The sequence below is a fragment of the Cuculus canorus genome, chromosome 3, assembly GCF_017976375.1.
Source record: "Cuculus canorus isolate bCucCan1 chromosome 3, bCucCan1.pri, whole genome shotgun sequence".
Taxonomy (NCBI): domain Eukaryota; kingdom Metazoa; phylum Chordata; class Aves; order Cuculiformes; family Cuculidae; genus Cuculus; species Cuculus canorus.
In genome coordinates, this window is record NC_071403.1 from 92,932,134 (window position 1) to 92,959,579 (window position 27,446).

Here is a 27,446-nt window from a genome sequence, read left to right on the forward strand (position 1 = left end):
ATGTTTTAGACACTTTGGGCCTTTTTTCCATTTAAATTAAATAGCAGGGTGCTTTTGAGTGTGCTATAATGAATGGAAGGATTTATTACCTTGACAAAATTACAGGTGAATATGTTGAGAGAGGAGTCCTCAGCAACAATAACAGCTCTTTTGATAAGTGGCTTCATCTATTCATGCTTTTCGTACAGAAATTCAGTAATTATATTCTCTCTAGCTTTATGAAGTGCAGGGGCTAACTTACAATGTGCAGTTATTCACACTGTAACATATTTGTGCATTTCATAACACACCAGGAAGACGTTTGAAATTCAGCATGTAGCATGGCGGTTCATAAAATAATGCTTGATCATTTACTAGTATGTCCGCTGCCTTCAGTTGCTGTGTATTTTTGTGTTCGAAAAAGAATATATCTCAGAGTCTTTGCTGGGAAGGTAAGGTGTGATTCATCATTAACTTAATCCAGCAGGCATGAAGCATGCTTGAGTGCACTATTATCTTCCCAAAATTTACTGATTTTTATTTTTACACCTTTATTTAATTGTTATTTTCAGGTTATTTTTCTTTCACATGCCTACAATTAATTTTGGGATATTCAAATTTGATGAATGATAGTGCAAGAGCAGATTTGATTGATTTTGAATTATTATTGATTACTGTCAATGGGATCACTGTGACACCCTGGAATCAATGGTATGTGATTAAACCAAGGCAGAGGTGTTCTATACATTAGGCAGCAGTTGGGGCTTTAGGAACTAAATGTTCACAAGCTATAAATTGAGAAAATGATCAGATTTAAATAGCCCTTTGTTTGGCATTTACTCACCAAAATATGTTTCTTGTGAAAGTTAGTTTTCCCAAGTGCAAGCTTTCAGTAAAAAGAAAGGTCATTGATTTAAGGTTTATTAAATTTTAGATAAAACCAACTGGCTCCATTTGGGTGTAAAATAATTTAAGTACTTACTGCAGGCAACCTTCGTGCTTTAGAGCTGTTGCTCAAAGGTTTCATTCTTCTATGAAGATGTCAACTGTAAATATGAAAATGCATCACTGAAAATGTAATGGTTTAAAGATTCAAACTGAAATAAAAATTCCTGCCTGAGGAAAGCACTATAATCAAAATAAAGTAGTCTTAACTTTTTTTTTCTGCGGAGGCCATACTTGAAAAGAGCACTTGAAGGCAGAAGGTAGCAAGCTTGGTAGGGAATGCCATTTTTCATTTATTTATTTATTTATCTAGCTAGCTATCTGTCTGTGTATGTATTTATTTATTTATTCTCCACCACAGATGATGATAGCCTAGCTTTGGAATCAGCATTACACTTCGTTCACTGATACTAGCAAATATGTAAGCTGCTGCCGCTTCTGAAATGCGGTATCCTGGCATTTAAGTCAGCTTTATAATCTGGCAAAACCCACACCTGGCAGTATTGAAATCCAGCTTCTGAAGCACTTTTATTTCTTAAAGCTTTTTATGTCTTTCTGTATCTTTTTAGCATATATTAAATTTCGAAGGAACAGTGGCCCGAATGTACACTTGATGGATGACAGGGGCAGAGTGATGTGTCCCATGCCCCGCGCCCCCCCCCCCCGACTTTTTTTTTTTCCCCCTAGTTTTTTAACAATGTATGATACTTGCAGATCAGGTAATGCTGTAACAGGTATACTGCAGATACAGCTGTTTGACAAGATTACTATGGGGTTTTTGTACCATTGTTAGGTAAGTTAGTGGAGATTTTCCAAGGTAAGAAGGACACCCTGCTGCCAAGCTCTTGCATCAGTCTTAAGAAATCTTTTGCTTTTACTGGTAGTGGCCTAATTCAAAACGGAATGGAAAGAATGCCATTCATTTTAGTAGGGTTTGGATCAGTCTGTAGTCTGATTTTAAAAATGAATGATTTGGTAGTATTTTAAAAGAAACCAATGGCGAAACGGATCCTGTGTCCAAGGATTCACTGCCAGGATATGACATTTGCACCAATATCGAGTTGCCTAGAGGAGTGTGACCAGGAAGTATTATGATCACCCCATGATATTTTCTGTGTGAGCTTAAAAGCAGTGTTGGAATTATGCCAATATCTTCAGTCTTTTGTTGACTAAAGAGGAAGTAGGAATCCTTCACATGGAGACAAATTAAGACTGACCCCTTTTTTCCTTGGTTTTGCATCTGAATTGCAAGAGAGGATGAAATGCTGAATTTATGTAAAGACTGATTGATCTTGGTTTGTTTCTGCTGATGAATTTTGGATGAAAAGCTGTAACATGGAATACATATGTCTGCTTGATGCATATTATCTTCCTATATAGGCAGAAACACCTTGATTTTCCTATACGGAATTAAAAAATCGCAGATGATGGTCATGGACATTCAGCACGTCATTCCCTATGAGATGTAGAATAAATTTTAATGGATGGAGAATTATAGTTACTAGCCTCCAACCAACATTTTATTTATGGAAAGGTTCATATAGTGTTTAAGAGATACAGGAACTTGGCTCTTGGACACAGCATTTTTCTACTTTCTCTTTTGTAGAAAGAAATAGGCCAAGGTGGAATAACAAGATAAAGAAAACACCGAGAGTTTGCTTTCCAAATATCCTGATGCTTTCTTTTGTTATTCTAATTGTATAAAGAGTACCTTAAAGTAGGTGTGAAAGTAGCATGGCCTGTCCTCCATTTTAGAGACTTTTCCAGTGCAAAACTTTCTTGTGGATAACATTGCCTGCATCCGAGTTGGTAAAACTGCATGTGATTTCTGTCCCTGATGTGGATGCACAATTTGTATTGATGTGTTGGCCACACAAATGATTTCTATTGTAATTAGTTGTCCTTTCTTTGATTTTTCTTATTCTCACTGAATATGAGCACTATGTAATTCCAGACCCATTCCTTTAATTGCAGATCACCTTTTTGTCTCTGGTAAGGCACTCTGTCTTCTGTACAACTGCAGGCGTAGGTGTGTTTCACTGCTGGGATCGATAGAAGACCTAATTTTATGGCCTTTTTTTTTTCCCAAATATGTTTTTTGTTCTTCTCCCCCATCACCCTGCAAATGTGTTAGATCAGCATTGCAATTAATAAAAAAAGCTTTTTCCTAGGGCAGTAATTTTTTAGTTTTGTGTGAATATATGTTAAAGGAGATCTCTTGGAAAATCTGAAAGAGAGCTTGTATCTGTAAAGGGTCACAAAAGGATGCTTTATCAACATTCAATAATTCTATTAGAGCAAAACCTGTTATTTTCTTGGGAGCCAAGGAAAAGGTGAGTTACACATCATATTTTGATAACGCTTGTGTCTGTGACATTTGTCTCTAAGATTTGCTGTTTTCAGAAGAACTCCTAGAATAGCTAGGTGTGAGTACTAAAATAAAATATAAGCCTGTACACTTAAAATTCGAAGTTAGACTTTGATCAGTCAGAAGTAGCAGAGTTAGGGAAATTGAGGCATGCATGTCAGTTCTTCCATTTTACAGTTTTTGGATGGAGTTTTTTTTTCCACTTTAGTGATCAGGTTTTTGTTGAAGCTGGTGAGGATTGTCTCAGAGCAGCACAAACCACAGCCCATCAGCAGGCTGCTAGTCAGCAGCAGGTGTGAACAACATAAAACAGGATTAACACTGAACCAGAGTATGCACTAAAAACAGAACCCCTGCCTTGGTTTTACAAGGGCAGTAAGATAGAAGCGCTCTTGTCATGTTTGCTAAACAGTGTTCAGTGGACTATGTAAATGGCTCTGCTCAGCTGCAGAGAAATAAGTGCAAGAATTATTACGTATTTGAGATTTTTAAAGACACTTCTTCCTCCTTTAAGAGTAGAACTCTGTTAGTGTTAAACCAGAGGCACGGAGGCAAATGTCAGGGTGTTCAAAGTTAGTGTTTCAATTTTGCAGTAGAGGGAGGGGAGGATGGAATGTCAGCTTTTAGTGTTCAGTTGTTTTGGTTGTTGACACAGGGATCCAGGTAAATTATATTGTCAAATTGTATTGTCTTTTTGAAATTACACTTTTAGGTTTTAATGTCTGTTTATTTTTTCTGTATAAGTTTCCTTTAAAAGGGCAGCTTTTCCATTCTTTGGCATTTGCATATTTGGGAGCTTTTAAAGCATTCAAACTTCAGATTTAAAGTTGAAGACAACTGAGTAGGTTTGAGAGAAAAAAAAGAGTCAAGAATTAATATATTTTCTAAAATACCTTGAATAGTTAAATCACCTTATTTATTAGTGGATTTAATAAATCCATGAGAAGCAGGTATTTTAAAATAATACCTAAACTGCTAAAATATGTACGAACCAGAAAGAACCTGGTATCAGTCTTGTGGCCTTACGATATGAGTTATTTCATTCTTTCCTCTCCAATTTCCCCCCCCCACATAGTTAAATACACAAACCAGTTTTAATGCTAAGAATATACATGACCAGTTTCAACCACGTTTAGCTCATGAAAACAGAAAGCTTGGGATTTCTTTCTTTTTCATTGTATTACCTTTTAATCAATAGTGACAGGTTTACCAATGTAATAGACTTTTTGAATCAAAGTTTACTTCTATGATTGCTGCTCCAATGGCATGTGTGTTCCTGTTGTGACAACCTGGCAGTGGCTCAGAGGTTTATTTTTAAAGAGGGTGTTCCTGCATACTCAGAGTTCTGTTCACATATTGTTGTTGAGAAAACAGCTTATATCATTGTAGTGAAATCACGACTTGCTTGATAGCATTTGTAAAGTGGCTGTAAAGTCCTCTGCTATTACTCTCTCTCTGTGATGTTGTAAACTAATTACCATAGCTTGAAATGCTTTTCCGCAGGTGGTAGTGCATAGTTCACCCTTTCTAGAAGTTACTAGTACCAAAATCTGTTGCAAAACTTTGTCAGTTTGCATATATGATCCATGGATTCTTTCACTTTTTTTTCTTCCTGATAGGTGGTAACATTAGACCTAAAAATTCAGGATTTTCAGAGAGAATGCATAAGCGTAAAGGAGTTTTGCTGCCCATCCAAAGTTTATCTGAAGCGCTTAACTTCTTTGGCCTTAAAAATCAGTCTGGGCATCCCATGAAAGCAGCCTTGAGGCTTTCTGTAATTCCTGGCTTCTGCCAGGTCAGAAATAAACAAAAATAAACTTTGTAATAATGCTTCTGTGTCTTCTCTTAGGACCAGATGAAACTAGATGCTATATTATTATGTTTATTATTATTTGAGTCCCTACTGAATGTGTTTAAATCTCTGAGGAGATAAGTTCTTGTTTGTTTCAGGCTTTAGGTGCCAGTTTGGACCAGTCCTTGTTTACACAGATTTATTTACAGTCAGTTTCTTTTTCCAGTTATACCAGTATGCTCAGAGCTAGGAGAATCTAACACAGAACGTGTCTTGACTTACAGTTTTACCTTCCATGTCATGTAATAGCTTATTCTGCTGAAAAAAACCCCAAAACACCAAAGATATTTGACTCAGTAGTTGAGTGTAATTCCAAATCAATTCAATATCATTTACTCTGTTATTATTTAGTATTTCTGTTATGGTGGTATATAGAGCCCCCTGTCATGCTACTGTGGTGTACAGTGTATAGATATATAGGTGTTCAAGAGCTTTGACAACTACAAATACAAGCAGTTCATGAAAGCTGTAGTAAAGGGAACAAGGCACTCTTTAATCTGGCAAGTGCAGACATACTTTGTATGTGCAAATATAGTTGTGTAAAATTTTTGTGTAGTTTTGTATTTTTGATTTAAAATAAAAATATTACCTTCAGGCTTTCAAAGAAGTATGGATTGCTTTTTCGTACATCATCAGAAGTCTACCTGGCGTGTGAGGGAGAGATGGGTGGTTTCCTCTGTGTCTGTTCAGAGAAGGGACATTTAATGAAAAAGAGGGAGAGCGAAGAGGACTGTGAAAAGGGAGACAGATAGACCAGGGAGCAACACAAGCTGCTGTCATTGACATAGCACAAGGAGTGGGAGAAGAGGTTGGAGAGACTGTATCTGGGTGGTATAGGACTGTACAAAGCATCTAACTGACTGCTTATATTTAATACCTTTTTTCAATATGATATTTAAAAATTGTCCTTGAAACAGTGATTTCAATTAAAACACTGAAACAGTTGCCTGCTGATTTTAAGAAAGTATGAAGTTAATCATTCCTGCTCATTTGGACAGCAGTACATTTTGTATAAAAAGAGTAACTTCTGTGACACAGTGATACTGATGCCAGTCAAGCACTGCCAGAAATGTCAGCAGATTATTTTTTTCTCTGTTTCATGTATTCTTGCTCAAAATGCATTTTGCAGGTTTTTTTCTTGCTATCATCTTCACTGTGTTTTGTCCAGCATTGCAGAGAGGAAAGCAAGGTATTAAGATGTTAATTTTTGCAGTAAAAAAAAAAAAAAAAAAAAAAAGACTTGCTGTCTCAGATTCTGTTTGCATTTGCCCTAGAAGTATCAAATCTTGTCTAATAAAGTATTAGTTTTATATATCTCCTGAAATGGGAAGCAGAAGAAATTCAGGCAAGGAACATACTGCACAGATGAGAAATGAGGCCTTTCGTTATGTATAGTAGCTATTAAGACTTCATTTAAAAACTGTGACCATGTACCAGAAGATACATAGGTTTATATTAAAAATATTAGAACAGTTACCTCTGAAAGGATAGAGGGATTTGGAAACTGAAGCTGAATCAGAATTTTTGTGAAGTCATGAGTTTAAGATCTGTATAAGATTTCAAGTATATTTTTGTTTATGTGCACCCATTGGGGGGTTTGCCGGAGAAAATAGAAGTGTACTTTTTTTTTCCTGTAAAGGGAGAGGATAAATGCTTCTTACACAGCGTTAAGTAAATTTCATTTTGGTTTAAAAAGCAAATAAGCATCTGGTCATTTATTTAACTAATTCATATAGTATTGTATGTAAAGGTTTTTGTTCCCACTGCATACTGCTTTCTGCTACACTGATGGTAATGTACCTGGAAGGAAAAGGCAGTCCAAGCTGAGGCAGCCAGCGTCAGACAGGGCGGTCTGCCATCTGTCCCACCTGCTGCATTCATGTGTCCATCTGGTTACTGCAATAGCTCATTGCAGCCTTCAACAGAAGAACATTCAGGCTGAAAAGAAGGCAATGTGAATTATTTAGGTAGCTAGTGTAAATAAAGAGAGGGGGAGAGGAGCAAAGGAGTGGGGTTGTGAAAGGGAGAAAGCACTCTTACTCCTAGATGCTTTGGAATGTGTTAATGCATGAGAGCATTTGATTTGCATATAGATTTAGATGTATAGATCATTGTGAAGATTACAAGCCAATGAGTTTTATCTAGATTTAGATAGCTCTCAGTCTGGTTTGCACATAAAATATAGCCAGTTTCAGGAGCAGAATCTTTGGGGACTTTAAACCTAAGTGAAACTGATGAAATGTAATGCTTTTAGGTATTAATTTAGCAGAAATAAAATATTTCCTTTAAGGGCTTTCTTTGCCCTTTGTTAACTAAGAATTTATAACTACTTTGCATAGTGAGTGCTTTATACTCACTATGCAGTTTTGATTTCGTTATAGTTAGTTACATTTTCAGTCATCTGTACTTTATTCTAAGAGGAAAAGCAGTTGACAAATGCTTTTCCTTTTCCTCTCATGTTTATCAGGTGAAGATTAAATCCAGTCATCAAACAAATAATTTTCCAGCTGTCAGTGTATATATTGTTACACAGACAAATATATATATGCTTTTCTGCCTACATAAATGTACACAGAATGCTTAAATCTTTTTAGATATTTTTAATGGGGGTGAGCAAGCAGGATTTCATAATATATGGGTTTGTTTTAAAGTTGCTTGCTTGAATTTCAAAATGACCACCAGAAGGTACAGACTATGGTGGATTATTTATTGCTAAAATTGTATTATTTTTGGAAAAGATAGAAATTGTTGGTGCTAGCTGATTTTGAGCATGGGAAATTAATTTTTTTCTTTCTATTCTAAGCATTTTAATAATAGTGGTGGTGTTTCAGATTTTTTTTAAACACATGAAACATTAGTCCAATACTTTCTTTGAAAAAAAAAATTGGCTTCATATTGTGATAGGTTTCCCACTGTCAGATTCTTACTGCTTTCAGATTTTAAATGTCAGACTTTCCTGGGTCAAAGAATAAAACCAGGATCATCTTAAGAGGAATCCTTGAAATTGTGGGGAGGGGTTTGTGTCATTGTTTCGCCTGGTTTTAGATCTGCAAAAGAAAGGGACACAGCATCTTGAAATCCCAACAGCCTGGCTACTTCTCTAAGATTTGCATGAAATTCAGCTGCAGCCTTCAAAGGGATTTGAGTGGATTGGATTCTTTAAGGTTAGTCCATGTCAAACCTATTAAGTTCAATTCACATGCAAAACCCTTTTTACGTTTTTTTTTTAAGCCAATAAGGCTCCAGCTACTATTAAGGCAACATCGTGTACTTGCAGTAGAATGTCCATGGTAATAGATCACCCTACTGGCACGTGTAACTAACCAGTAATCCACTTTGTCATCTTTCAAATTAAAAGATTCTGTGTCTTGTATCTTCCTCAGATTGACGAGGTTTTGTTTACCAAAGTTGAGATCCTGGAGACTATTTTAAAATATCTGAGTCAGTATCAATATCCATCTTCCATCTAAAATTTGACCCCCAAAGTTACATTATTTCTCTCCATTAAATGAAGTTTAATTTAACCATTGAAAGTAACTTAAACTCTATGTTAACTTCCCAGGATTTTGAGCTATTGTTCTTCTTGAAGATTGACTCCACTGTTAAATGATTTTCGGAGTACACTATATGTTCTGCGGTGAATCAGGAATACAATTGCATGAGAAAAAAAATTATGAAAATACATTATCATTCATAAAAAGATTAATGGCTACTTCAGACTGCAAGAACATAACTTTCTTCTTGGCTAAGAGTTTCCTTTTTAATTTAAAAGCCAGTTGAAGGAATTCTCTGTATCTCAAACATTTAGGCCAAAGCATCTAAAAGCCATGTGCAGAATTTTTGAAGTCCACCAGCAGGCTGTGAAAGGAATACCAAGTGAAGACACTTTTCCTCAATTATATTTTTCAGAATAAGTGGGTCTTAATAGAATTTGGGTTAAATAAGGAACACCCAGTGCTCTCTGAGGTTGCATCTCATGCTGGAGCTTTCTGCCCTGCGTGAGGACAAGATTTGCCCTTGATTTTATGAATGGCTTTATATGGTTTGATCACTGCATAAGCTTTTATAAGTTGCTGGACAGATCCTGTAACTGGGTGAGCTGAATCTTAAATGCAGTTGTTTGTTAATTATGGAATCAAATTTATCTGCTTCCACGGTGGCTGCAATGGCACTTGGGCTTTCAGTATCTAACAGGACGCTGGATTCAAAGTTGTTCTCTGTCACCCAAATTCACTGAATTTTGCTCAGTTTTAAAGATGTGAGGAGAAAAGAGTGTCTTCTCCCTGTACTTTTTATGATTGCGGCGTCTGAACTTTATGTTTCATATTTAAGGAAAGCACTGCCTTTATTCATGTTTTGATAAAAAATGATTGATTTGCATGTATTGGTTGAGAACAGAGTATCTTCCATTTACTTAAGGTTCTAGATGCTCCAAGTCATTTAAAAATATACTTTTATTAGAACAGGGAAAAATTACTTATTTCCATTGTTTATATTTCAAGGAAATAAGCAAGCATCCCATGACATGTACTTCGTGTTTGGAATGCCTTTTTTCCTAGCAAAAGCTGAAGAAGCTACTCCTTAAATTAAACATGTTTTTGGGACTTGATCCTGCAAAGCTTACGTGCATAAGTCACTTGATACAGGTAGTAAATTCCTTGGCTAAGTACTTGGAGGAAGGGGTCGGTGGGTGATGAACCCTCTCCAGTTGGCCCAGTGCACTTGCATCTTGCAAAACAAATCTTTTGAATTTCCCAGTGTAGAAAAGGACAAGATTAAGAAGTACTGCAATTAATTAATTGTCTTCTGTTTGGTTTTTTTTTTTTTTACTGTTTTTGTTTTAAGCTTTTGGCATCCATTTAAAGCCCTGAAGTTGCTCTGACCTGTGGTCACACTTATTTGTTCTGTTTCGTGGCCTCTGAGAGTAGCTTTTTTAAAAAAAGAATCTGGATTAGGAGTTTTCTAGGAGGCAAAAGGTACATGTTGGATGTGGAATATTTTATTTGTATGTAAATTCATAACTGTTTATCTAAACATTCTTTATTGGTAACTTAAGCCATTCAAGGTTGTGCAGAGCTTGCAGCTTTTAATACTGATGCCTTGTAATATTAATATGGCTATTTACAGCATTATTAATTATGTGGGCTAAGTAGGCAAATACTAGCATTTATGTTACTGTTTGATGGCATTCCATAAAGCATGGTGATTTCCTGCTTATAGGTTAGTGAATTGTGTTATGTGCATTTTTCATGTGTTAGTATTTGGGGAAGTAAAGTTAATGTTTTGCTGCAGGAGTAAAAGGGATGGAAAAGCTATCAAGATGTGTGAATTTTTTCTTGGCACACACAACCTTGTTATTGAGATTATTGTAAATATCTCATTGAAGAGTACAGTCATGTTGTAAGAATTGTGTATCTGTGTTGCCTGGCGGGATGGTTCTTCTGGCAAAAGGGTGACTTGTTATCATATTTCTTCAGAGTGTTGGAATAAATACAAAATGCCTGTGTTGATACTGCTAACTCCAGGTAAAGAATAACAAATGTGGCTAAGTGTTTTTGGCTTTAACAACTTTAGGTCCTATGAACATAAACAGAGCTTGATGTTCTTGTTTGTATTTGTTGTTGGCAGTCCCTGAATGGAAAGGAGAATGGAGAGAGCAGAGGGAGAAAGGTTAAATGGCAGAGGTTAAATTGCTTAAGTGACAGATTCTCTCCAGAAAGGCAGTGAGTTGTTTTAAGGATTAGTTTGAGAAAACTTGAACTGAACCCACTTCTCTGCTGTTCATATACTGCATTGCTAAGGTTGCCATTCTCTTATCTTTTGTAAAAATAAAATTTATTTTCCAAAGTGAGTAGGCAGCACTGGGGGATTTTAAAAATGAAAGCAAAAAAAACAAAGGCTTGATCAGCTGCAAAATTGATTGAAGTTTCACCTGTTATTTTATTGTGAAATTCTTAAAGCATTAGAGCAACTTATTAAAAAAATACCCATGTTTGATTCCTGTATTATGGTTGTTGTAAACCACCAGAGAAACGTTGCGGAAATAGTTATTGGTGATCTAAGGGGAGATGTAGTTCCTCGGTTAAAGGCTGTTGCAACTTCTAAATGAGTCTCAGTTCCTGATAGAGGTGTGTTATTGCAGCAATGTAGTTATTACAGTAAAACCCTTGCATCCTATCAGTTAGTCTTAAACATTTTCTTTTGGAAAAACCTCACCGTATGAGCTGGGAGTCCAGGAGGATGTGTGTGCGGTCCCTCTTCAGAAAAAATGCGCTCAATCTGTTTCAGACGAGTTCCCCGAAAGATGGGTTAAATCAACTGATTGAGCTGATTTTCTCTCTTGAGGTGATATTTTATTTATATGATAAAATGCTTGGAAAGTGATTAATTTGTCAGGGGAACATCTTGTTACTGTAAATTTGCAGAATGTGTAATAAAATTGCCATAACACAGATGGGAAAATGAAGATCTTTTAAAATGAAATAACTGAGCAGTCTGCCCACGTTTTCAGCACTTAAAATTAACTTTGCTGAATTTCTTTGTCATTTTTACCCCTGGAAGAATGCAGGCTGGGGAAGATTTGTGGCAAATGTGCGGTGTGAGTTTGTATGTGTAGGGAGTGGAATGCACAGAAATGGACTTTGTAGTTTTCCTTCTGCATCAGAAGGGATGGATAGATTTAATAAATTTCTGCCACGATTCCTTGACTTAGTGAATTTTTAGAAATTAAAATATACAGGTTGGATACTCCCTCCCAGGAGCAGAGAATTTAAGAGTAGGGGACCTTTGTGGGCAAGTCACTCAAGTCAATAAGGTGTATGTGAAGTAGTGCTTTTGTGCTTGTTTGTGCAGCATTGCTTTCAGATGACAGCTAAATAGCGTAGTACACTTCTTAGTCTTTATAGCAATCTCTCCTTGTATGGAATATAGTTTATATAGGGGTGTGCTTTAAAAGTTGCACTGTGTAACAAGTGAAAACAGCATTAGTGAAGGAACAGTGCCTTTTATTCATACATTTTACTACTGCCTGTCCATCTGTCCGCTGGAATGAGCCACTTATCATGCTTCTGTGTTTTTCCCTTTCAACTTAAAGAATTATGAAAGGAAAATTCAATTTTTTGTGTCCTCTTATGACAAGTAGACTGGAGACTGTGGTCATTTGGATTAAAAACATATCCATCAACACAGGCTGACAGGTTATTATTATGTCTTCTTTGAATATATGAATTTTATCCCTACATGTTTGAAGTCTAAGAATGGGAACTTTTATATAAATAATTATCCTAGTAGTGATGTACTGCATACTGTTGCCATATTTTTTCACTTTTACAGCATTCTTGGCCTTATCACCCATAACATAAATCAGGCTTTCAGATTTAATACAACCTGTAGGATAAACATGCCTGGATAATGTACAGTCAGCCAATCCACATCATCATTTGACTATCATTATTTGTTGTCCTATGACAGATGTTTCAGCTGATGGCCTGTTTTGGACTTGACAGTATATTTGATGCAGCAATCCAGGAGCAGATGAGTGGCCTCCTTTAGGTGTTCATGCTGATCTCCACAAACGCACTCAATTTATTAAGCTTCCAGCTATGGCCAGTTAAAGTTTTGAGTGTAGTAGTGTTTTCTTGGTTGCTTATAGTTTATTTTTAAGAACTCTGGGCTATTAATTCTGTGAAGAAGGGGTAGTATAAAGACTTAGTTTTTGTCACACCCTCTACCTCATAAAGAACCAGTGAAGGAGTGGAGCAGCTTTAGGTATTCTAGGCAGATGCTTGGCGAAATGCTGATGGATTTTTATTCCAGACCTTAGTCCTATCATAATACAGAATGTAAAGCCCAATCTGGTAAAATTGTCATTTAATGCTCTGCTATTAACTGTTCAGAGCTGATACTCCACTTGCTGAGCATCTTGAGCTTGTGCTGAAATTAGCAAGAAAAAAACTTCTCAGGATCAAACCTGTGTGTTAATTTGGTTCAGTGGTGCAATACAGTGCTCTCTTCAGCCCAGTCTTTCTTTTATGGCTTACCCAAGCACAGTCAACTTAAGCAGAACTTTTAGATCTACATCGAATAAATATTTAATCCAGGCTTTGTACTGTTGAAATAATTGAAGCAAGTCTGTCATTAAAATACATCTGAAATTTGCAGTATGCAACATGGAGCAATTAGTGTTGATCTGTTCATGTAAAGCTTTTCTTGGACAAGTCTCTCAGTGATTTCTTATAAAAGAGGTGACCAGGGTTCAAAATGCAATAATTGCAACATATTGATACAATTACTTTATAATTGTAAGTAGCAATGTTCTTGTTGCTTAGTTTCCTCATTTTATCTCTGTGACTCCCACCAAAACTGAAGGCAAAAATTACAAGAGTAGAAACCTCATCAGGACTGTTGCCAAAAGCTCATCCTGCAAACTTGCTGGAGTCATGCAAACATTTTAAAAGTGAAAGCCATTGCTTCCTGACCTTTGCTACTTATATCTAGAGGCCAATCTCTGATGTGTAAGCCCAGTGGTGTAAATAAGTTTGAATTACACGTAGTACTATGTCAAGAACAAGGAACTGTGAAAAGCCAAAGGCTTATTTTTTTTGTAAAATCTGTAATCACACATTAAAATCCATGTTAGACTAGAAAAGACTTAAGCTGCATAGGTTTTGCTTCTATAAATCCTCTAATTTATCTCAGCACGTGAAGAATTTAATCATCAGTAACCCATGTAACATACACGGCTATTTATTTTGCCTATTTTTAATTTCCAGTGCTTCCAGAATCAACATAGATAAGCAAAGACAGAGTAGGAATTCAGAGGAATAGATTCTTTTTTTCCTCACAGTTTTGCTTTACAAATGTTAAGGGACTTTGTACTGTAGAAATAGAAATGCTGTATATTGACAGCTATGGCTTATAGCACTCAAATATTTTAGTGTTAAAAAAAAAAAAAAGGTTGCTGTGCTCTGAGAGTCCTTCGATGTCAGTGTAGTTTTCTTTGGGGGCAGTAGGTTGTGGTAATCCACTTGCATCTTGCATATCTGAGTATCAGGACCCTAGACCCTTTGAAATCACAGGCTGGGTAGGGGAATCACACCATTAGCTAGTATACATTTGCAGAGCTTCAGAGTTGCTGGTTCTATTCCCCTGCACACAAGGTTTTGACCCCCAAAGAATGGCAGATGTGCTGGATTTGATTTTTTTTTTTTACCTACTTTTACCATTAAAATAACAAAAGAAACACTTCATAAAATTACTCAGATAATTTAAGCAATTTGTGAATCAAGCAGCGATATTGGAGGAGGAGTCTTTCTTAGAATTCATGTTCATCTTTAGAACTGACAGCTTTTTCAGTGAATGTTTCACAGCAGTTAAAAGTTTGTGATATTTTCTTTTGCCAAGAATTTATTTATGCATTAGTCTTTCATATAATGAAAATTAGTGCTCCTTTTTGCATTTTGTAGAATATTACTGTTCTATCAAAGGGTTTTTTTCCCCTGGTATTGTCTGCCTTTTCCATTTCAAATCCTTAAAAAAATACATTAAAAACTGTTCAGAGCTACGCATTGCTCACATATTACCCTATGTGCTGGCTAATGCCATTAAGAAATAATGTAAAACATGCTGGGATTCCCTAGAACCTTCTGTATTCCATGCTGTGTTGCTTTTTTTCTGAGTGGTGTTAGGCAACTCTTCACCTTTGTTTTCATTGTTTTGCCCATCTGTAAGAGGGAAATAGTGGTACTCCCTGGAAATGCAGTTTAAGATCTGTGCTGAAATCGATAAGTGAAAGATGACTATTATTAGTAAACAGTACCGTAATGCTAATACTAGTAATATTTTTCTAGGTCCTTTTTTTCCTTTGTATGTTGATTTCAAGAGGACCTTGTCAAGGAGATCTGTGTGGAAACTAAGAAGAAAGCTGAATCGCCCTTAGATGCAGTAGATGAAGGACTGCCAGTCTGAAAATGCTTAGCCATAGGAAAAGGCTGGTCCTTAACTTTGTTTCCAAGACCCACAACAGTAACTGGGATTTTTGTTGTCATCACACAGCTAAAAGTTAGAGCGTGGTGCTGTTTTAAACCAATTCCAATTTTTGTCCTTGCCTGTTCAGTTTCTTACTGACATTTGCATCTCATAATTTGAAAGAAATATTTTCTCCCTTATAGAATTCTACATTTCACTCCTTTTAGTTTCCTTAGCAAAAATACAGTTTCAAGCTTTCGATATGAGACCGTGACAAAGTGATTTTATAGCCAGTACTGAAAGTGACTAAACTTGACAACAATTGTATTTTATGACAACCTCGGCTTTCATGTCCACAGCCTACTTTCTTATTATGAGCTGTGATTTTTTTTTTTTTTTCTCTCTTCTTCTCCCCTTCTTTTCCTTTCTCCTCCTCCCCCTGTGATTTTTTTTTTTCCCCCAAATGTGAGCAATTTTGTATCTCTGCTCTGACTGGGAACAAATCCTTTTACCAGGAGTGCATTTTAATGGGCAGCATGCTTCACTTAAGTCACCAGAACCTTAACCGCATAATATTCAATTCTTTACCAACCCAGAACCAAAGCTTTTTCTTGAGAGTGATGTTCATAGGAGTAGTGGAAGAATTAGTATTACAGAACTAAACCAGATTAGGAGGGAATGTGAATTAGATTTGGTAACAGATGGTGCTGTGGAAATTAAAGGTGCTTTGCGAATGGAAGCGACAGCAGCTTGCCTCTTTTCCTCTCCTGTCTCTCTTTCATGCGCATGATAGACGGGTATAAATCACAACAATCCTGTCTTGACAGCCAATTTCGAGAATTTGATCTGGTTAAAGACATGGCTTTCCTGCTCCACTCACCGAAACTGGCTGCTATTTTATTTTTATACAGCACCTTGTCATATTTAGGAAAGTGGAATCACCTGCCTCCCTTTAATGAAATTTTCTTTAATTACAGTTTTAGCTCTTTAGTGTTAATTACTTTTCCATTCAGCCTGAGTTCTCAGGCTGTCTCATAGGAATGTATTTCTCTCCCCCACCCCACCTCCCTGCACTGTTCACGCATATGCTTTCATCTTTCTAAAGATGGTTTTCGTTGTTGGAAGTTGTTGTCAGATCCATTATAATTAGATCCCAATTATCAAAATCATCATTATTGTGTAGGAAGGGGAAGCATTGTAAACAACTGTTAAAGTTATAGGATCTTGTTCGACAGATAAACCTTTCAGGATATGCATGAATAATAAAGAAGCAAACAAAAAGCCCTACTAAAAACTGTCTGGGAAACATATAAAGATCTGGATAGCAAATGCTCTCCTTGTAAGGAAACTCCATCCAGGTTATCTCTCCGTAACTACTCCTGTAGTCTCTAATCCCGCATTTTTCAGAAAAATCAGAACAAAATGCCCCTGCTTCAGCTTGCTTATGCAAATATTCATCTTAGCACCTCTCAATGAAGTCTCCAGATATAAAAATCACTTTTCTGATGTGTGTAAGAGTTGACTTATAGTTGCCTTAATACAATTACTTCTTTGCATTTAAGTCCACAAATGAAGAGTCGACTGTGATGCATGGAGACGTGGAGATGCTTCTGCCATACACTTAAAAGTCCTCAGACTAAAAGAGAAAAATAATGGACTTTAAAATAAACAAACAAAAAACCTTCACAAAACCAACCCCCCCTCCTGCCCCAAAAAAGCCAACCCACCTTGTCAAAGTAAGAGAAGATCCTTAGAGCTGGCAACTAGCAGTTGGTAGAAATAAAGCTTCCTACTGGCAGTCAAATCAAATGTAGTAACAACTCAACGACTCCCTGCTGCTAGCTGACAGCATGGTGTAACACACTGGGACAAACATTCACTTAAACACTGATTGCAGGAAAACGTCATTTTCCCACTTGCCAAGTAGCTTTTTGGTTGCTTGTGCGTGCATGTGTGCGTGTGTGTAGCAGGGATTTAAAGCTGGTGGCATGTGGCTAGGAGGACAGGATGCACTCGGGAGCTAGCTGAGTTGAGGGGGTGAGAGGATCACTTGCTTTATAAGTTTTAGTCCTGAGTCTTTTAAGACGCTCACTCTCTGATACTATTTTTGGTATGTTCTTTCTAATCGCTTCTCCAATTTAACAGAGCTCAGCTGGCAAATTATAATTCTTCTGCTATAAATCAGTGAGGAAGCTGGGTGGAGAGACAGGTACACGGTGTGCATACACCTACACTCTGCCTTTCAGTGATGGAAGGAAATTGCTGCTAGCAATTGTGAAAAAATGTGATGATGCAGACTTCGGCTCTCTCTTGAGACTGAAGGCATTGTTTTGTATTTTTTCTTTTGGAAAGTAATGAATGACAGCTGTGTCTCTCTGATCTCTGGTACTGGCTTTTTGACTGAAGCAAGTAACTGCTTTTGATGCTGTAATCATTTCAAAATAATCCCTCTTTATAAAGCCTGTTATGTTCTTGAGTAAATCTTTACTTTTTTTTTTCTCCCTTGAAGTAGCTGAATGCAGCATTTTATTTTCTTTTGTTATGTCAGTTGATTTCTCTTAATAAAAAGAATCATCAGAATTAATAATTGGATGACTCTGTGACACTTTACTGTGTCCTCTGGGAGCTAGAGAAAGCAGGTTGACTCCACCTGGTACCACTGGAATATAAACACAAGTAAAATTATGTTCCATCACAGAAAAACACCGAACTCCTTAACCAGAGATTTTCTGTCTTCCAACATGTGAATTAAAAGTGTTAGGCTGCAGTTTGAAATCAGAGTATTAAAATCTTACTCTTCCTGTGGAGATTTTCATACGATGAAACTTGGCCATCATTCTAGTAGTCATATCTCAACCTTTCAGTTGAAACTGGGCATGGGAAGTCTTATAGTGTGAGTTTGTGCAGCTTTCCAGGCACTGAAGAGCTGACTGGTTTGAGACATGTTAAGTACTGTAAGCATCAAAAAATATGTAACGTTAGGCTAGAAACAAGTAAATGAGAGAAGGTAAGTCTAAGGTGTTATAATTATATGCTTGTAACTTCAAAAAACAAACATGTTCTAACAGTATAAAAATATTAGAAACACAGGAGAAAAAGAGAAACCTAAAAATTAATTAGGATTATGAAGTTTTTACTGAGGTTTACGTTGTATTGGAAACGTAATATGTACACGAAATACAAAATGATACTTTTCTTTTATGAATAGCTTTCAGGCATTACAGCATTATTTTCATTTAAAGTGCTGTCTACTTCTTGTGTTGCCTTCTCTTCAGTATTGGCCTTTTTAAAAAAAAAATAAAAAGGTATTTGAAATTTGAGGCATCAGAGCATCTGAAAGAAGCATCTTTTTCTGCTTGAAATACATGAAATCTGTAGAAATCTTATCTCCAGAAAACTATGGTGATAGGCTGCCAGTTGCATGTTTGTTGTATACATATGTGCAAAAGTAAAGGCCAGTTTTGTGATTTTTATATCAGCCTTATTATTTGCCTTTCATTTGGAGGTTATTTGTTTGTTTTCATAAGTGTTTTGTAGTGACATATATTGTATGCCCTCAATAACTGTGTAGTGAGGGCAGGCACCTCTTCAGATGTCTGATACTTTGGCTCAAAGGTGCAAGGTGTTCAACATTCTTCCCTGTTTACTTTTTGATTCTGAAAGAGTACTTGGTCTAAAGAATAATAATTTTACAGTCTGAAGAGATTTAAATTCTGTTAGCTATAAGTGCTTGAGCTTTTAAATTCAGAAGAGTAATGTTATGGTCTGTCAAACCATAGGATCTGTGTGCGGCAGAGCTTGTGCCTGTCTAAGGATACATTTAATTAAACCAGCATTAGTGCATCTATACAGACTTATTAAAACACTTAGTTTGTCTCAATAATATTGATTAAATAGCAGCAGTTTGTTTAATCTAAGTGTATTTTTGCTATTACTACATTACTTCTAAGTAATCGGGGTAATAGTCATCATCAGTAAAATATCATGTTAGTTATGAAGTAATGCCATAAGAATTGATTTAAGCTTGGCAGGAACGGAAGGCGTTCTGTCATATAGTGCCAAAGCCTGATTTGGAATATTAGAGTGAGAGTTTTAAACATAATTTCTGTTTGTATAAACAGGGTGTGTTTTATAGGCTTATAGGTTATTCCATACTCTTGAGTATCCATTATATCAAGGAACACCTCAGACAGTTAATTATGCAAAACATAATGTAAGTAATTACATAGTATTATTATGCATTTAACAGTTTTATTGATTTGCCAGTTGCTCACTTACAGTATTTAGAGCTATAAACAAGAGATGCTCATCCTCAGCTGAAATAGGTCCAAGGAAATGAGCTAAAGATAAATGGCACTAGTATGCATTGTTGCATCAGATGTAATCCTTAAACACAGAAGTGTCAACAGTAGTAATTTGCAATACATTGGGGTATCTCAGGACTATTTCCTTCTTGTTAACAAAGTTTATCAACCAAGAAGCATAGGGAGTCAACTTGAAATAGAAGGAGAAGCAATAATGGATATTTATAGAGGGGTGGGGTGAGGAGGGAAAAGGTCAAAATAATTGCCCATCATTTTGAAGGGTCTGCAGTAGCTGCAAGTCAGCCACTTGAAAATGTTGCTTTTTTAAAAGCAGCAGGGAAAACAAACAAAGTGCAGTCTCTCAGATTAGGTGCGAATGTGAAGGGCCTCAGATAATGGCTTGCTTTGTCAAATTAAAAATGACCACACAGTAGTATAGTCTTCCACTGCCTTCTGTATAGGAAGTGCTTTAGCAGAGTTTAGTAGATTGCATACAGAGCAGTAATAACTGGGAAGCTGGATCCTCTGTCAGCAGTCGTCAGCTAACTCGGCTGCTGATGGTAACAACGTGATGGCTTCAAGCATTGCTTCTGTTCTGGCTGCTAGTGGCTGTGACAGCTGTTCTGGCTCGCTTTGCTTTTCCTAACCAAGGTGAAGTGATGAAGGTTTAAAAAAAAGAAACCAAACCAAAAAAAACACCCGCCACAACCATTCTGTTTTGTACAGGGAACTCTTTACTACATGGTTGCATATGTTTATTCCTTGATAAAGACCTAATGCATAATAATAGTTTTGTTTGTGCATGCATCGGACAAGATTAGCGACTTTGCGATTAATGATCTCGTCCACTAGGTTAACCAAGCAGGCCTTATGATATTTCTTATTAAAAGACGGAATCCTTTCTTTTCCTTCCCCCAACTAAAGCCAGTGCACCTTAATGCAATGATGATATGTTAGACCCAGCAGTTGTCAAAGCATCGTATTACTGTGATGCCATAATGACACCCTGTCTCTGTAAAGTAGTCATGTTTTCTCAAATCACACGTTGCACCGTTGATTTCTGACATGACACTTCATTCAGTCACTTTCCTTTTCTTCAGCATCTCCATTCTCTGACAATAGCAGCTGGTGCCCATTTTCCTACTAAGTGATTCACATTTTGCCACTTTAGTAGAGTGCAATTAGCTGAAGCAGAAGGAAAAAAAAATACTCAATGTAAAGCAGTTCAGCTGAAATTGTTACTCAGCTCTTTAACAGGAGCCAGTGAAAGTCTTGAGATGTTGTCATGGGCATTGGTGCAAGAAGCAAGATTTTTATTTCTTTCTGCACAGTTTTTTTTTCCTTTTACGTTCAGAGAAGCAGAATATGGGAAATCACTAGAACCATACCAAGACTTTCTTTCGTGCATTGGTTTTCATAGTATGAGGATAACAAGTTAAGACCTTTTCGGTAGACATCTGTATGAGTAAGAGGAACGCATTGGAGGAAGATCAGATGGATTACATTGTTATCATAAAAAGGGCCTAGGTATGTATAATAATACCTGCCCTGCTGATGCTTCCACATAGTGACTTTCATTAAAAATGTCAACTGATAATCTATTTTGACATTTATCAAAATAGGGTACTTTTCTCTTAAAAAAACCCCATAAAATAAAACTTCATGTGCAGGTAAAAGTGGACTTCTGTGTTGGTCTGTAATAGGAATGCTCACTCTGTTTATTGTGGCTAAATATTATTAATGTTGAAACCTCCAGCACAGCTCTAAAGTATTTGTGAATGATGCTGTAAGCAAAGCTTTTCCTGCTTGAAAAGCAGGTATGAAATGTATTCATGGATTATGAAGTATTGGCATGTTGTTTTGACCTCCTCTAGGTATTGGTAATAAGGGAGATGAGGGAAAAGTAACTTTCTGAACCAGTTGCATGTATGAATGGAATATAAAGAGCTGCCAGTGGCTCGAATGGGAAGGCTTTCTTCTTTAAGGCTGTGTACTGTAATCGGATGCAATTAATTTTTGCACTCCGCTTGTATATTGATACTGATTTAGCCAGTGTCAGCACTGTCAGTATCATTAGTAATGTGGCAGGTAGATTGAAATATGAGTGTGATTGCATTAATAATTCTTAATATATTCAACCTTTCATAAGCACACAGCATTACAATTCATTCACTATTGTTTAAGACCATTTTAAAGCAGAGGTTGCATGTTGAGGTGCTCTGTTATTGTACCTTTCTGCCAGCAGTGACTGACTTCAGGTCTTACTTAAAGAAGTTGTGAAATAAATTCAGTAGAGATGTAAAGAGTCATGCTATATATTGTATGTTATTTGAGGCTTGCAGCACCCTATGTAGTTTCTCTTGTGTATGGACGTGGAAATGCTTTTAGAGCCCTTTAGTTACTTTCCCTAAAATTACTGAAAGGAAAGTTTACCTGAGCACTACCAGTTGTTAGAAAACCTATATGAGAACATCCCACCACAGATATAGCTGCCATTTATTTCACTTAAAATCTAGTAAAGAAAAAAAACAACCCCACCAAGGCTTTAAAATAAATACTGTACATTTTTATATGACACATGTTATTTCTATTCATAAACCTTAACTAAATTTAGATTTTTATTAATCCAATGTGACCTAAAAATTTTGCATTAACAGCACAATGTGGAATTGGGCTTATTCTCTTTGAATGCAGATAAAGCCATCATCTTGAAAATAGCTCTTTCTGACAAAAAAGGTGTTCTTTTGAAATAAAGTCTTATTCACTACATTCCTCTTAGAGTTAATGTGAATTTTAGTGCCTCTAATTTTAGATTGAAGTGAGGTCTAGAATAAAACCCACTGGCTGACAATTGAATTTATAGATAGTTGTGAATATTTCAGGCTTGAATAATAGAGCTGTAGAATTTCAGACACAGAGAGGAAGAGAGAATTAAGCTCCAACTGTAGTTTTAGGCTATAATGCAATGGTGTCTAGGAATTCTTCAGTGTAACGAGCTAAGTAGTAATTAGGAGGGAACTGAGGGAGGGATTTTACAGAGATCTAGCTTAGGCATTATTCCAAATGTTCAGCATGATAATTTGATGGTGGTCCCACCTGCCATCCATATAAGATGGCTCTTGAATTCCTCTCTTTCAGATGTGGTCCAGTAATGGAGTGAAAGCAGTAGGTTTCTATTGCCTGCCCACAGCTAATGCCCAGTCTTGACTCTGGTTCACCTTTGCAGGGATTGAGAAGGCTTTTTTTCCTGTAGTCAGGCGCTATTGTTTTTGCTTTTCCTTGGAATGGTTAATGTTTTAACTGCGTTTGTGCTTTGCCAGTGTGCTCTAGTCCAGTCTGTACTGTTTAAGCTTTGGCCAAAAGCAGCTCTATCTTGGTTAGTACCAGAAACTGCTACTTCAGGAGCATCAGCAGACTGGCTGTAGCCAAAGCAGCACTGGTGATCACATTTTAATGCCTGTAGAACAGATATTATATTTTGGTTCTGACTGCTTGGAGTGGGAGATATCCACTTTTGCACTGGCTAAGACAACATAGTTTGGACAACTAATTAATTGCAAATGGTTTTTTTTCCTGGGAACGGAAGGGTGACATTCGAGCTCATTATTGCACAAATTAGAAAAAAAAAAAAGGCAGTGGAGTATTAGACAAGAACATGCCATCAAGCTGGTTATAACAGACTGTAGGCAGTGAATCCTGTTGCTGTATTTTGAGACTTGAGAATATGTGGATTCTCAGCAGCAGGGAGATTAAAAGAAAACCAAGGACTTGTTTAGTCAATTAAAGGACACTAGTGTATAGAAAAATAATGTAAAAAATAAGTTGTTAGGATGTGAAAGTTAATTGATATTTTTAATTGTAGCTGTATAAAATTCAGTATCAGAGAAAGAGGAGACAGAGAGACACCATTTTTTAGTACCATAATAACTTCTAACTCTAGTCTAAGATTATAATGTATGTGAGAGCGGTCCAGTAATTATAAGGTAATAAGTGGAGTGGTGGTATAAGTGCTCTAAATTAAAAAGAATTTGCAGAGCCGCTGTAAGTCAGTGCCGACTTGCTTTCTTTAAAACGTTGACTTGAGAAAAGTGCTTAGCCCAGAGTGCAAGTAGAGAGACAAGAGAGAGCTATCTATTAATTACAGTACTCATTAACAGTGACGGCTACAAGGCAGCAGATGCAGAAGAAAAGGCACATGCTACTGCAGGCTGGCAAGGGGATTTCCCCCCCTCCAGTTCTTGAGGAAAGGACAACACAAGCAGGTGGTCCAATGTAATAAGATATTTTCATGGCTTTAACCTTCCCGTTTCCTTGGTTTATTTGCTGACACCAGATAGCTTGCTCCATCCACCTCCCCAAATAAGTCCTGAGTTTAAGTTTGGAGGGTAACATTGCTGCACATCAATCTAAGTGTTTTCCAAATTCGTGTGCCGTTTGTTTTCAGTAGAATTTTACAGTAAAAATCACAAATGAGAGGTTCCAAACAATATCTATGGGTACTAATAAGAAGATATCTTTAATGAAGGGTCAGTCTTTGATCTTGGTTAACCTCACTGGATAGAAAGTCAACTCTCTGGATTTATGTCTATTTTCATTTAGAGAATTTGTTTCCAGATCTTGAAATTGTTCGGTTGTTTTTTTGTGTTGGCTTCTTTTTTTTTACTTTAGACAGTTAAGTCAAATAAGTCAAATTGTCTGCACTGTTTTGAAACATGAATCTGTAGCTCCGTGTCGGTGGCCTTACAGAGTGGTTGCGTTGGTGCTCATAGTATTTTGAGAGAAATGCTCGTAACTGTCATCTGTACTTTGGCAGCTTCTGAGGGTATTGTCAGGAGAATGCTGGATAGGCCATTTGCTGCTGTGATCTCATAATCACACCTGTAGAAAATTAAGATACCTGATTTGGAGCTTTCTGATTATTTTTCTCCCTAACATGTTTAAAAATAATTTAAGACTTGGGGATGGAATAGACAGAGATTTTTTTTCCTTGTTGAAAGTACTAATTTGTCATATTATATGTGTATTTCAGATGTTCAATTCTGAAAACATAAGAACTGAGAAGACAGAATCTCTCTTTCTGAAAGAGAAAACTTCTATCTAAAATTTCCTCTAATATATTTTTTAATCCAAGAATGGAACATGTAAAGTGTCAGATCCTATAAAGCTACAGATATATAGGATAGGGGCATAGTTATTACTGGTTAGTCTGAGTATAATGGCTAGAAAGTAATTGCAGCCAGAGCTGATGAATCATTTCTCTTACATTTTGTGAAAATGGAGTCCAGCCTCAATTATTTGTTAGAGCTCCCAGTTGATGTGCTATTCTGTTATTGAGCAGCTCTATCTATAATAAAGCAATATTAAAAACCAAATAAGACTGGGAGACTTGCTCTTCAGTTCTGGGATCAGATCAATAGATGATGGATACATGTTGTAGTCACATGTCTTGACAAATATTAAATAGAACAGAGTGTTTATCTCATCAAACTTGGAAATATTTGTTCCTGATAATAATAATAGGATTTACAGAAAGGAAGTACCAATGTAAAAAGAAAGACATTTAATAGCCAAGTCATCTAATAGGAATTTTTTAATTTTTTGAGTTGCTAAATGACAAGTTTGGAATTTAGAGTTGATGTGAGGTTGATGCATAGCCTAGAGGGCAGGTGGAGAGGACAACATATGGATTTGGTCTCTTTAAAGTTTTTGTTTACTGCCTGTCTGGAGCTTTGACAAAGCTCTGTCATGCCCTTATGCTGATTACCTTCATGTAGAACAAGAGGTATTGACTAATGAATGAATGATGTGCAGTCCATAACCCTTCCAGAGCAGCCTTAAAGAGCACTGTCTTTAATACACAGATTCTTCTTTCTCTCTCTCCTCACTACAGGCTTCTCTGCAGAATGTCAAGCAAAGATCGACACATTGATTCTAGCTGTTCGTCATATATCAAGACGGAACCGTCAAGCCCTGCCTCTCTGACGGACAGCATCAACCACCACAGCCCCGGTGGCTCCTCAGACGCCAGCGGGAGCTACAGTTCCACCATGAATGGACATCAGAACGGGCTGGACTCACCTCCCCTCTACCCTTCGGCCACAGGGCTTGGGGGCAACGGGCCAGTCAGGAAACGGTATGATGACTGCTCCAGTACCATCGCTGAAGATTCACAAACCAAGTGTGAATATATGCTGAACTCGATGCCCAAAAGACTGTGTTTGGTGTGTGGTGACATTGCTTCAGGGTACCACTATGGAGTGGCTTCCTGTGAGGCCTGTAAGGCTTTCTTCAAGAGGACAATTCAAGGTTGGTTATTCTTCAAAATTATTTTCTTTTATTTTTACTGAAAATGAAATAATACAATCCTTGACCAAATCCTAATAGGTCTTAAGACTGTACCTTTTCGTTCATTGTAGGCTTTGGTCCTAGAGATGTTACTCATGAAAAGCCCCTTTGAAATTCTTTGGGAGCTCAATGTCTTGTTAAGCCCACTACCATGTTTATTTTGATTATGAAAGTAGAAAACCACTGAAACCATCTGATGCACGTTCATATTAGTTTTCTGTTTGAATTTCTCATTAATTTCCATGAATGATTGTTTCAAAGAAAACTGATAATTCTTTGAAGGTCGTCATGGATGACTTTTGATGAATGTGCCTTTCGATGAACATACCTTGTGGCTGGCCCATAGGAATCATGCATGGGTTTTGCTCCTAGTTACACTATCATACTTAAATTGTTAGAGAAATCCAGTTTATTTTTGTTAAAGCATCAGTGCATTTAAAATTGGAACAAAATGCTACGGCATAGTGTTTTGTGCACTTTCTTTCACCTATACAATATACAGTGGCCTTAAACAGGTTCAACAAATATCTGTAAGATCACCTCTAAAGGAGAGTGAGTTGACAGCTTTTGGTCTCTGCCTAGTACTTTGTACTAATTCGTTCTTGATACCTGTTACAAATAGACCACATATTTTGGCATAAATTAGTATGAATGGGGTAATTATGTTGACCACTTGTTAGAGTTCAGAACCAATGGACAAAAAATAATATTCTACTTTGATTTAGATAACATCCTTTCAAGTAAAATTGAAGGTACTTTATTTAAAAACACGAGGCCAAGCTTGGCGTGTTTAGAAATACAGTGTCACATTAAATAAAATTCAGAGACTAAAATTAGGTTGCTAAGTCCAAATTTAAGCTCCTTAATAAAACCTACTTGATTTTCATAGGTGTTGAGCACATATGATTCTAAGGATCACGCAATCTAGTGGTATACTTTTCTCTCATTAAGGTGAGTTAGGATAAGGAACGTAAAGTTAGTTTCAGTTTGTAATTCACATAACTCAACATTTGAAACATTTGGTCAAGATTTATTAAATGTAGTACTTCCATATTTAATGCAAAATTAATAAGGAAAAACAATGAATGGTGTTTTAATTTATATGTTGTTGAGGCAATGGCCATTTTATTCTCCTCATCCATTTACTCCATGGGTATTTGGACCTTCTATGAGCATGAAGTACCCATATAGGCACTAAGAAGAAACATTAGACTTCAGTTCTAATGGAGCTGAGTGTTACAATGTTTGCAACCAGTAAGCATGCATACCTGTGAGGATTCCTAGTGGACTGGGTTGGTATGTAAAATGAGTGCATATGCAGAAACAGTATGCTCATTTCAGGTCTTTGCTTTGAAAAACACGCACAAAAAAAGGGGTAGGTGATTTCACTTGACCTTCAAGAACATTTTCAGAAAAGTTTAAAAAATGTTTCCTCTGGTTGCTAAAATTCAAGCACCAACTTCAACTAGCAACTCTTTTATTATAAGTGATATTTAATTGTTATGTAATAGCTGTCCTACAGAACTGAATTGATGCACGATTATTTTAGTTGTATTTTGAGCATGAAAAATTGCCACAGAAAAATTAACTGATTGAAGTGTTGACTTCTGGCAGTAATAGGTAGTCTTGCAATTTTACACCGCACCACAGACAGCAAATTTCTGGACATGGAAGCACAAGACAGGGA

At 36.6% G+C, this 27,446-nt stretch overlaps 1 protein-coding gene across 15 annotated transcripts in view; it reads left to right on the forward strand.

The window, feature by feature from the left end:
• Positions 1 to 27,446, forward strand: part of ESRRG (estrogen related receptor gamma) — a 400,770-nt gene that overhangs the window by 245,737 nt on the left and 127,587 nt on the right. For all 15 annotated transcript variants that reach the window (XM_054061956.1, XM_054061966.1, XM_054061959.1 and 12 more), the window contains one exon: positions 25,305 to 25,720. In XM_054061956.1, the coding sequence (XP_053917931.1) occupies positions 25,305 to 25,720 (416 nt within the window). The remainder of the gene's footprint in view (positions 1 to 25,304; positions 25,721 to 27,446) is intronic.